The following is a 13,418-nucleotide window of genomic DNA, read 5'->3' on the forward strand; positions in this document are numbered from 1 at the left end:
AGTACTTATATATTTTATGAAATCTTTAAACTTATGCTGGTAAAATTGAAATTTAAAGTTTTTTCTTACGTAAAAGTTTGCATATTAAAAGAGAAAAAGAAATCTTCGTTTCCCCGTTGGGGATCCCCAGTCCTCGTTGGGGGTAGGGATGGGGGTTTATTCATATTCCCCGATGGGGATGTGGATGAGGATTGGGGTCCCCTGTGTTCCCCGCCCCCGTTGCCATCTCTAATTGTCAATGCCGTTCTTATTATTTTTTGGGTTTCTATCGGATTATATATATATATATATATATATATATATATATATATATATATATATATGAGTTCTATGGAAAACAAATAACTAGGGCAACATACGCTGGAACCAATAATCAAACGACACGTGTCCATTTCTTTATTCACAAGTAATGTATTGTGGAAGTTATTTATGTAGTTACCCTAAAGTGATGTGTTGTCATGTTTTCATTGGTTCAAGCATGTGTTGCCCTAATCCTTTATTTTCCATATAACCCTTCCATATATATATATATTATGTTATAACTCGTGTGTTACACGATTGATGATAAAAAAATTATATGATAAGAAAAAGGAAATTATATAATAAAATGATATCTCACAAAATTTGTATATAAGGACTGATGCATATTTGTAAGTTTATGATATTTATTTGTAAATACTATCTGAAATGGTTATAAAAAACAAATAATTTTATTTAAATTATGGTCAATAAGAAAAACATAATAGTTTACCATGACACAGTTAAATTTGAAGAAATTGTGTTTGTGATCACACTTTATAACCCAAGTAGAAGCATACGTATACAAATACAATGATCCATTATTTCCACCATAGGTGTTTTAGCCAAAAATTTAAAACATTAAATTTCACAAATAAATAAATAAATAAACTTATGTTGATATGAAGTTTAAAAATGTTGTTTCACCTTTAAAATGTGATAAGCATCATTTTTTAAAAGCAATGACATGCTTTAGAATGGTAATCATGTTTAACAACAAATTATAGAAGTATAGCTTCTAGAGTCATTAGCAAAGCCTATAAAGTGAAATTAAACTTGTTTTAGCCAAAACAAAATATCTAGGAATTTAGATCTACTGAGAATTATATGGAAACAACATATGTTTAACCATCCCATTCACCACACCAAAATGATTCTTCAATATTTAGATGAAAACCACAAGGGCTATTTTGGAAATCTACATAGTTTTCTCCTTTGCCTTATATTTAAATTGTCATGTTTAACATTACAACCGTAATATAAAATATGTACTGATACATGAAGATAGTTTTTTAAGTTACAACTTAAAAAAATAAAACATGACATTTCCATTTGACCAGTCGAATGTAGCTAATTGTATTAAAATAACCTCTAACAAGATGTCACCATGCTACCTACAATAATAATTAATCAACAAATCACACAAATAGACATACAAAGATGAACACAATAGACACATCACACATAGTTACATAGGGAACATATGGTAATACAGGCAGCATTAAAAAAGGTAAAAAAAACAATAAACCACCTTTTGGATGCCCTAATCAGAGACAATAAGTTTAACCAGTGTTGTAGAAATCAGCCTACTCGGCCGATTAATCGTTAATCGGGCACCCACTGATGAGATTTATTGTTAATCGGTCACTATAATCGGGTTTGGTCAATATAGGTCAAAGTCGGAATTAATCAGACCTAATCGGGCCTAATCGGACTTAATCGGACATAATTGGGTTTGGTCAACGCAGTCAAAGTCGGACCTAATCGGCCTTAATTAGACCTGATCGCCGATTAATCACTTTTTTTGTAGGATTAAAATTAGATTTATAAATTTTTGAATAGTTTTCTTAATAATTAATGGTCCCCGATTAATCTCCCGATTTATACCCGCCTAGCCGATTAATCCCTAATCGCTAGTTCACCGATTAACGATTTCTGCAACCATGGGTTTAAATGGTTCTTGAATCACCTCGAGTCTTGTAAAGTATAGAAATTATCTAAACTACAAACATATGTTCAACAATAAAGCAAAAAAGCAGTCAAGAATGCAAATTTTTTATAAAAGTAATCTAAACTAAAACTCAAAAGAGTAATATACCGTATAAATGAACAGGTTGGATGATTACGAAAATTGTAGATATTAAAAAAGCATCCCAAGCCGAATACAAAACTAGGGATGGAAATAGAGTGGGTTTGGAATGAGGTTGACCATCCTTCTCCTCATCCTCGAGTGTCTAACATCATTCCCATCCCCATCCCTATCCCTGACGGATAGGGGGAATTAATCCCCTCCCCTTTGTATTTTGGGCATTTCCCCAACTCATCCCCAACCCATCCCCAATCTATAAACATAATAAACTCAACATACACAAAAAAAATCAAGTTTAATAGAGATCAAAACTAGATGCCATAATCAGATTCTGTTTACATCAATCATAAAGTTTAATAAGCATCAAAACGAAAAAGTGACGATTTCAAATACAGATCGTCGAGCGAAGTGACGATTGACGAATTCTTGGAATTGGGAACATAATTTGATATACAGACTCTATCTCTCTGATGGTCTAATAAATGATCAATTCATTTTAGTGGACTTAATATATATATATATATATATATATATATATATATATATATATATATATATATATATATATATATATATATATATATATATATAGTCATCAAAGCGGGGGCGGGGCAGGTTGAGGATTTTTATACCCGACCCCGACCCCATCCTCAGTTTTAGCATAATGGGGATCCCTGGCCCCATACCCGGTACCTGTTTTGACGGGGAATACCCATCCCCGATTGGGGCGAGTAAACCAGGTTCCCCACCAGGTCAGGTGAAATTTTCATCCCTATACAAAACTGGTTTAACTGGATGGGTAAAGTTTGAAGTAACTACTATTAATCTGTTGAGGAAGCTTGAAAATAAGTAGATTTGGGGAAGTAGAACATGGATCGATAATCTGGAGGATATTGCCAAAGGGAAATCAAGATTTCTTTGTCATTTTTAAGGGAGGTCAAGATTTCAGATTAATGTCTTAAGAGTTTCATTCTTAAGAAGTAAAACAAAGAAGCACATCATTCTTCCTTCCATCATCGAGCAATAGGTGTGAAATAAGAAAAGAGCAACAGATTGAGATCATTAGTGTGTATAACAACATCTGAAACAAAGGGTAAATAACATTTCACGATTCACAGAAAAGCCAACAATTTGTAAAATTGATAGCAATACCTTTGGATTAAGGCTGAATTACTTTTTATTGCTTCGTTACTATACAACAATAAAGATCCAACAACAGTGTCCCGCAATGAAAGTAGAGCAGAAATAAAAAATAGGGCAAATCAATGGGAAACGAAAGGCAGAACATAAAATAATCCAAAGAACCCAAAATAAAAACAAAATACAAGTATTCAAGGGTTTAAAAAAAGATTTAAGGCACCTCATGTTAACATGTAGATTTTGAAAAACAAAATTCATGTCAATTCTACGTTTCGTCTAGATTGTTTCTGCCATGCTTGTGATTAGGAAGACATGGAAATGTAAGACCAAAATGGCGGCGACGAAATCAGTGAGCTGTAATGGTGTAGGGTTTTTAGAGAAGAAGGATTACCATTAATGCCGACATTGCTATTTTATGGGATTTAAAATAACTATCTCCCTGATTATTTGGGATTTAATGGGATTACCATTAATGGCGATGATGCTGATTTGAAGAAGGATCCGGACATATTTGTGTTTCCTTGTTTCTAGGAATGGAATTAAATATCGAAAGTAGGAATAGGCGGGAAGAAAAGACGAAGGGTTAACACAAAGATGTCATGTGACAAAAACATAGTGTAAAAAGGTGTCATGTGTCATATATATGATTCATTTATTAAAAAAGAATATATATATATATATATATATATATATATATATATATATATATATATCCCCTATTATAATAAATAAGTACATTTTGTACACGTGGCAGTCATTTAGCCTTCCCCCCATCGAATTTTCCCACTTTTTTCACAAACTGAATTTCCGGTTCTACCCTTCATTAAGCACGTCAATTTTGCTGCATTTCAAACAAAAAAAGGAAGGTAATTAATAAAAAATTGATTAAATACGATAATTGAATCTGTCAAAAGGTAAATGCTTATCAATTCCTTAAATACCGCAACATACCTAATCTTTGTTTTTAAAATACAAAATTTGAACATATAATTAGAAAATAAACTACATGACACATGACATAATATTAATGAGGAGTTGTATTAGAGTGACACTTGACAAAAGGAGATTAAAACAATTCATTTATTAGAATATGTATGTATATATATATGTATATATATATATATATATATATATATATATATATATATATAGAGAGAGAGAGAGAGAGAGAGAACTATGTTCAAATGTTTCTAGCAACTATTGTGTGCATGAATGCACCAATAGGAAATTAGGAAAACATAAATAATTAAATAAATCATTTAAGGGTATTATAGTAATATTTGCATAGTTAATTATGGTAGATCAACAACAATTCCTTATATCATGCAAGAAGCAAAGATAAATATAGAACATTAGCCCTAAATCGATTTCATCGCTTCCCACCACCCCTGTAGATCGATTTCACCATGTCTCTATGTCTTCTCTATTTGTTTCATATTCAAGCCCTAAATTGATTGACGAAACGAATGATAGGTGTACGTCTGTTACAATTATAGAAAGAAAAGAGAGAGAAGGAATGTAGAGATGGGTCAGGTCCCAATTGTACTGCTACTCCATGGCTTCCCTGAGCTCTGGTACTCCTGGCGCCATCAGATCATCTACCTCGCCGCCCACAAGTACCGAGCAGTCGCCCCTGACCCTCGTGGCTACGAAGACACCACTGGAGCACCTATTGATGATCCTACCAAGTTCACTACACTTCATGTTGTCGGAGACATGGTTGCACTCATCACCGCTCTTGGTGTAGATATGGTGTTTGTGGTTGGGCATGACTGGGGCGCCATGATTGCTTGGAGCCTTTGTTTGTTTAGACCTGACAAAGTTAAAGCCTTGGTCAATTTGAGCGTTCACTTTGCCCCAAGAAAACCTCACCAGAAAAATGTAGAGATTTTTCGTGTTGCATACAGAGATGATCACTACATTTGCCGATTTCATGTAACATTTATGTTGTAAGACTCTTATCGAAATTTTAAGAACTATATCTTGTTGTATAATTCATGAACCCAAGCACAAAGATTATTTAAAATAGCTTTCATTTAGTATTTTCCATGGTATAATATATATAAATTGACACAAAAGAGTCGATTTTTTCTTCCCCGTTTAACTTTGTTGTAGGAACCAGGGGAAATAGAAGCTGTGTTTGCGAGTCTTGGAACCAAGAAGGTTTTTAAGAAATTCTTGACACATCGTGATCCTGATCCGTTTTATTTCCCTAAAGATAAGCCCTTTGGAGCTTTGCATGATATTCCTGTCATCTTGCCATCATGGTTATCCGAAGAAGATTTTGATTATTACACCAAAAAGTTCGAGCAAACTGGTTTCACAGGAGGAATTAACTACTACCGATGTTTTGACTTGTAAACTTTTATCTATTCTTTATTTCTTTACTTGTTGAATTGAATAATTACTTATATTGTTGTTGTTGTTCCTTTTCAGTTGTTGCAATGAAAGTACAGTGGGAATTTCTTGTTTAATATGTTGGGAAAATGGAAGGAATCTGAATACTCTGGTCAATCTGTTCCAGTTGGTGGTCTTGCTTATTATGTTACTGCACCTTCTCAAGGTAATGACTGACTCCATTCCATATTTCTATTCCATTCCATTCACATTCCTTGATATGTGATGATTTATTATTTGTTTGCATGTGAATATCATCATCATCTTGGCTAATATGGCAGCAAATCCCTTCCATGCTCTCTCTATCTCTCTCTCTTTTTAATATTTGAGTTAATTGAGTAATACTTACAGGTTTGCAAACTTTAGCTTTAAATGGTTTCAAACTTTATAATTTTGATTTTCACATACAATAATATAACTTGTTTGCTTACCAAATGAATGTTAACCTAAAAATTCTTTCAGAATGAGGGCAATATTCTTTTAGAATAAAGAGGGCTTTAGTTTGAAGAAGGCTACTATTCTTTCAGAATGAAGAAGAGAAATATTCTTCGCATGTAATCCTGCAGATTGATCAAACCTAGACAACCAAAAAAGGCAGGTAAGCTTTAATTTTATTCTTTTACAATGATTGTTCTCTAAGAATGAACTCGAATTTTATTCTTTATTTTTTTTTTCATATCAGAATGCAAACACAAGTGTATCACTACAAATTACTTGGCAATGAATTTCTTATAGAAATGGATTGAAGACCTGATAGGAAAGACTTGAATAATGAATTAAAGAATGATCACACTCATTGTTTAAGATGTTTTTTTTTTAAAAGAATTATACTTGTTATTCTTTCAGAATGTTTGTTATTATTCAATGAATCACAATCATACAATGTAATTATTTGGTATATTATTAGTTCAAGAATCTCTTGGTTTACATATATTAACCAAAACAGTAACGATTTTAATCGTAAATTGTTTTAGTTATCATCATACAACGAATGAGAAGGCAAACGGGCAACAAGTTGCGTCGCTAAACCCTTTTGTATGGTAAAACCAATTCTTTTGAAGACTACATCCATAGATCTAGGGGATATAACATGGCTGTGCATGATCCGTTGTAGTCTACTAAGAAGCTCCACCGCATCCGGCGCAAGGAAACCAAACGTATCAAATGCAAATGGTATGAACGCGTGTTGATTTTCCATGCATGGTTTCTCATGTTTGGTGACCTTGCAAGTAACAACTTTTAATGCAGTCTGTCCCGCCGAGAAACCCCTGACCCTCAAACTTACGAGAGGAGATACCCCTTTAAGGTCCACATATGCGTGTTTCCCTCCAACTCATCCAAAAATCAAAACGTCAGCCGGTCTAAGGGTTGACATTCCTTCTGTCGGGTCGGTCAGGAAATTCACAGGAGCCTTTTCTTGGCGGAAACCCCAACACGCTTACATATGTCGACCAAAACATCCCTAACCATTTCGTGTCTGTATTTGAACCCCGAGAATTATTTGCAATGAACTGCATGCTCGCCGAAAGAGTCTAAACATGCCTTGCGGCACACCGGACATATCCCATCGGCTGGGAATATTGGAATCATGAGTCGATATCTGAGGATGGTACGATACTCCACCGGAGACATATGTTGGCCAAGCCCATCTATAGGGATAGCTAGAAGAAAGTATTTGAGTCACGATGATAGAATGTTAAAAGGGGCGTATTTTTAAACTATAAAGGTTTTTAAAAGACTTACATAAGATGTTTAATGGTGTTCACAATGTTCATGATCTTAATGAGGCCCATGAGGTTCATAATGTTAGCAATAATCATTACGTTTTCCCGATAAGAGATGAGATGAAATTGGTCTGGGCATTTAAAACTATAGCATGCATTGCATCTTCGTTGACCTTATTTATTATCACAATGTTTTTTTAATATTCATGATGCTTATTATCTTTTTTTTAATAGTAATAACATTGTATGTCCTCCCGTAAGTTCTACCAAAAAAATGGTGTTTTTGTTGATAAGGAGAAAGGGGTTATTTCTTCTAATACCTTCTTTATTATTCATGACGTTTTTAATATTCATGATAACATTGCATTGCAATGTTCTTCCAAAAAGACATTTTTGTGGTTACGAAAATACAAAACTATACTATTTATAAAGGATTTGCTTTCTATTATATATAATAATTTGATAGGATTTTCTTATCATATATACTTTTTCTCTTTTATATATTATATTTTCATGGTGTCTAACCCCCTATGTGATGGTAATAGGCTTTCCATGCCTAATGTATTATATTCGGCATGTTCTCGGTAGCCCGACAAGTAGGATAGAGATGGTTGAGAAAATAGAAGTTGATGACTAAAGAAATTAGAAGATTTTTCGGTAGACATGTAAGTAATAGTTAGATTTAATTGATAGTGATATACCTCTTTGAGATTTTATCCTCTTCATTTGTTTTCAAAATGATTCTTCAATTGGGAAGTTTGTATTAATAAAATACTACATATCCTTTAAAGAGTTTTTACAAGGCTATTCCAACGAGTGCATATGAGGGGTTTTCACATCTTCTAGTGAACTAATATACTCTAATATAAACTCGATTTGCAACATCTCGATCTGCGACATCTGTCAATTTTGCATGTGCCATTTGATTACCGGTGGAAAATGAGAAAAATCAACTTAACCATATATGGATTATTACTTAAAGAAAAATAAATAATTTTTTTTGTTGGTATTTAGTCTTTAGGAATCGAGTATATGTCCATTGCTTTATACTATATTACAATGTTTTTTTGGTTAATTTAGTTAATTACAATGGATCATACTTTAGTAATTTTATCAAGTACAATTTAGTGATCACGATACAACGAGTGAGAAGACAAATGAGCAACAAGTTGCGTCGTTAAGCCTTTCTGTATGGTAAAACCAATTCTTTTGAAGACTGCATCCATAGATGTATGGAATATATCATTTCTATGCATGATCCGTTGTACTCTATTAAGAAGCTCCACCGCATCCGACACGAAGAAATCAAACGTATTAAATGCAAATGATATGAACACGTTTTCTATGCATAATTTCTTATGTTTTGTGACCTTGCATGTAGTACCTTTTAAAGCAGCATGTCCCACCTTGAAACCTCCAACCTTCAAGCCCACAAGAAAGGATACCTCTGTAAGGTCCACACAAACATGTTTCCCACCAACCCATCCAAAAACCAAAACGTCAGCCGGTCTAAGGGTTAACCTTCCTTTTGTCGGGTCAGTCAAGAAATTTATAGGTTCCTCTTTCTTGGCGGAAACCCCGACACACTTAAATCTGTCAATCAAAACATCCCTAACCATATTGTGTCTATATTTAAAGGTACCCCGTGAGCTCTTTAGAATGAACCACATACTCTCCAAAAGAGTCTAAACATGCCTTACGACACACTGAACATATCTCCTAAGTTGTAAGTATTGGGATCATGAGTCAATATTTAAGGATAGTACGATACTCCATAGGGGACATATGTTGGCCAAGTCCATCTATAGGGATAACTATAAGAAAATCTTGAACATGTGGTTCTCGTAAACACTAGAAAATTGCTTTCTGCCGAGCCATCATGTCGAAATGCACTTCCATATCTTGGACAATTTTATTAAAAAGAGCAATTGCCATTGTATTCTGGGATTTAGGGGGGGGGGGATGTCCTTAATAGTAAAATTGCTAAAGTCAATGTCTGGAAGCTAGGATTTCCATTTCCCAAGGATCAAGATGTTTGGACTAAAAACCCAATAAAAGTGAAAATGAAGAGATCTAAGAAATCATTAAGCAAGATTGAGACTTGTTTACCAAAATATGACGAGGATGGGGTGAAGTTTCTAGATCTGCTCACTCCTTCTTGAGTCCTCAAGCTTCTTCTTCTTCCACAAGTTTCAAATACACAAGTTTTCTCTAAAAAAATGACTCATAAGCTCACACAAGGCATTAGGGTTTCGAGATTTAGGGTTTGGGACTTGGAGGCTGTAAATGAAGCCAACCTTTAGAGGTTAAGGTGTTTAAATAGGGTGCAAAACCTTGAAAATTAGGGTTTCACTCTGACAGTCCTACTCGTCGAGTTAAGGCTCTCAACTCGTCGAGTAGACTTTACAACCCGTGTCTAAATCCATTCCTACTCGACGAGTTTGGGCCCTCCAACTTGTCGAGTTTCTATACAAAAGTGAATAAATTTTTAATTAAATACATACCAGGAACTAGGCGTTACACTCCATGTGGATGTGGCTATTTGCAACCCTCTACAAAGTTGATTAAGTTCTATCAAACATTGCTTTTGTAATTAAGAATTTACTTGATAATCTAGAGAATAAACTCTTTTTTTTTATATAATTTTTGTAATTTTTATAAATTTTGATGGATTGCTCCATTCTTAAAAGCTTTTTTGGTTGCAAGATTGGCAGGTTCACGAGGATGACCAATATTTTATCAAAACGAGGAAGCCTTTAGAATGAGGAAGACCAATATTCATTCAGAATTATGAAGGGTGATGTTCTTCACATGTAGATTTGCAAATTGATCAGACCTAAATAACCAAAAAAAGAAGGGAAGCTTCAGTTTTATTCTTTAAGAATACGTGTGAAGAAGATCAATTACATTTGTTCAAGAATTGTATATTTAAGCATGCTATGTTTTTTAAGAATTTATTTCATTTTTATGATGTTCTGTCAGAATACATATAATTGTATTACAATATATATATAAGACTTGTTATTTTTCAACTAATGTTTCAAAAATGTTGTCTTTCTTCAAGATGTTCATTTAATTAAAATATATGTATTTTGTCAAAAATATATAGCTTGACATTCTAATAGAATATATATCATTATAATAGAATTTCATTTTGACATAATGAAATCGGTTATAATTAAAAAATATGTTATAATTAAAATTGAATTAATTAAAAAATCAGAATTCTTAAACCAAGAGAATTAATTATCTCCATAAAATCTGGAATTTTCATTTTTTAAATCTATCTCAATTGACTAAAATACCGTTATAGTGAAATTAAATGATATTTTTCAATTATTTTTTATTCAATAATATTTATTAATCATTTTTTTTTAAAATAACCTAAATTATTGGTCCACAATCAACCATACATCTACACAATAAATAGTTAGAGTACAATAACCCGGCCCAAGTTACGTTTACGTAAACCACAAAAGTTAAAAATAAAATCAATTGCATCTTTAAATGGTCACATAAAGATGATAACGGAGATGATTTTATCCTTCAATTTTCAAACTTATATAAACAACTTTTTAGAAATAGAGAGTAAGATTATGTTTAGTGTAAAATCTTTGGAAAGTTATTAGTTATTTATTGTAGCTGAAAAAGAAAAAAAATCACTTTATTTTAAGGGTAAAAAAAAGAAAGAGAAACTAAGGATGCGTTTGGTTGTGGAAAATTTTCCAGTTTTCTAGGAAAATTTTCCAATAAAAACGGAAATTTTGAAAACGCATTTGGTTCGTTCAGTTTTTCAAAATTTTCCAAGAAAATGAAAATTTTCAGTTTTTCAAATTGTATGTAAATTAGAAAAGTGATTTTTATAGTTTTCCAAAGTTTTCCAAAATTTTCAAGATGGAAAATGAAAACTCCCCCTGTTTCAACCAAACGCGTTTTCTAAAAATTTCATTGAAAACTGAAAGCGAAAACTCAACTCTATTTTCTGAAAACATTTTCTTAGAAAATGAAAACAGTTTTCTACAACCAAACGCACCCTAAAGTGTTTTTGTGCAATGTTCCAGTCATAGAATCATTGTTGTATTAGACCTCACTCACACCAAAAAGGTATAATGTTTACAATGTTTACGACATGTTTTGCAAAAATAGCTACTAGTTAGTAACCAAAAACTATAACTTTTATTTATATAAAATGTTTTGACAAAAATAGTTGTTAACTTTTAAATATGTAGAATTAGTTAAAAACTAAAAACTAAAAGTTTTGAAATATTACTTAAAATGGTTTTTGAATTCAATATTTTGATTCAAATAAAAGCTAAAAATTAAGGATGAACAAAAGGACCGAACCGGTCGAAACCGGCTCGACCTGGACCCGACTCGGGAACCGACTTCGGCTAAAATCTAGAACCGAACCGGCCCGGCGGAACTACCGGTTCCGGTTCTGGGTCCGGTTTTTGCCGGGTTTTCGATTTTGGAATTGGTCTTCGAGAAATAGCAACGTATTTTGGGGTTACAGTTTCGGTTTATGCCCGGTTATTGAATGTTATTATAAGCTCGAGAAATAGCAACTTATTAAAAGTTATTTTGTGCAATTGGTATCAAAATTCAGAATTGTACCAAATAAGTTAATCTTGTGTGTTTAATATGAATTCTCCAACGCTTTTTTAACTACTTGAATTAATTACTGGTGATGTTGGTTGATATAAAGATCTTTATCAATATGTAATGATCACATTGGCTTGATGGCTTCAATCCCTGTTTCTTGTTATTTCGATGCAACCTAAAACAAAGCAAATGCAAAGGGTATCGGTCAATGGTTGATTGCATCTATGCTGTCTTTTGTTATATGGGTTATTCCGTGAAAATTTTTTTACGATCACTTTTTTTACGTCCAAATTAGAACTCCAAACGACAAAAAGCCACAATTTTTTTTTTTAAGTTTATCTGTTCCGGTTCCCGGTTTTGGGCCGGTTCTTACCGGGTCCCGGTTCCAAAAATTGATGAAATTATGGTATCGGTCCCGACCCGACTGGTTCCGGTTCCGGCTGGTTTCCCGGTGATAGGTGCATTTTATGCACCTATTTTGCATGTTTATTTCCATCTTTTTATAACATTCTACTTCATAATTCTTGCATTTAGTTGATTATTAGGGCAATTGCATATTTCATTAAGAATGCCTGGTACTTCACTATTTTCAATTTATTTTGCAGACATTTTGGAGCATGGAACGTGGAGCTTGGATGCATGGATGCATGGAGCTTGGATTCTTGGAGCTTTGGAGCATGCAGAGAAGATGAACCGGTCATTCCATGGAGGAAAGCATGAAGACATAACCTGAGTCATTGTTGCATTATCATCATAGCAAATGACTACGTTTGAAAAAGTGGTTCTTGTCACACTGACACAGGTCGTGTTTGTCCTTTATCATCTCATATTTAAGCAACATGACTCGTGGTGAAGCTAGATTGAAGATGGAGCCAACAATGAAGACTTTTTGGAATTTTAACAAAAAGCATGGGCCATGCCAAAAACACATGGTCAAAACAAATGGCCATGCCAAAAAACACATGGGCAAAAGGCATGGCCATGCCAAAAACGCATGGGCTTATGGCAAGTCACGTGAACTTTAATAAAAGAGGAGGAGACGTCATTTTGAAGGCCTACGGTTTTGGGAGCAGTTTCTGGCGATCTAGGGCAATTTTGGGAGATTTCTCAAAGCTTTTGAGAAGACCTAATCATTGCAAACACTTTTGATTTCATTTTAGTAAGAATTAAACATTGCAATTCCATCTTTATTCTTGTTTGATTTGTTCTTAGCCATGTGTGGCTAAGAAACCCTAGTTTCTAATTCTTGTTCAAAACATGTTGATTGCTTGACTTGAAGCATATGATTTGATGTTCGATTTGTGATTCTATTCTATTGATTATGTTTTTGTTTAAACTAGAATCCTTGAATTTGATTTGTGTTTGATTGGCCACTTTCATGAATTGAATTTTTGTGCAGTTAATTAACTTTTAGGGCACCTAATCGTTCTATTGAGTTAATAATTGGT

The 13,418-nt window shown here is 33.4% G+C and overlaps 1 protein-coding gene across 1 annotated transcript; it reads left to right on the top strand.

The window, feature by feature from the left end:
• Positions 1–2,771: 2,771 nt before the first annotated feature.
• LOC145095015 (epoxide hydrolase 2-like) lies at positions 2,772–5,821 on the top strand. The gene is made up of 4 exons (XM_079032958.1): positions 2,772–2,864; positions 4,721–5,182; positions 5,363–5,604; positions 5,704–5,821. Exons 1-4 carry the CDS (start codon positions 2,772–2,774, stop codon positions 5,819–5,821), a joined length of 915 nt encoding a protein of 304 aa, XP_078889084.1.
• The last annotated feature ends 7,597 nt before the right edge of the window (positions 5,822–13,418 follow it).

Source organism: Lactuca serriola, chromosome 3, assembly GCF_051521515.1.
Source record: "Lactuca serriola cultivar US96UC23 chromosome 3, Lser_US96UC23_V15, whole genome shotgun sequence".
In the NCBI taxonomy this organism is placed as follows: domain Eukaryota; kingdom Viridiplantae; phylum Streptophyta; class Magnoliopsida; order Asterales; family Asteraceae; genus Lactuca; species Lactuca serriola.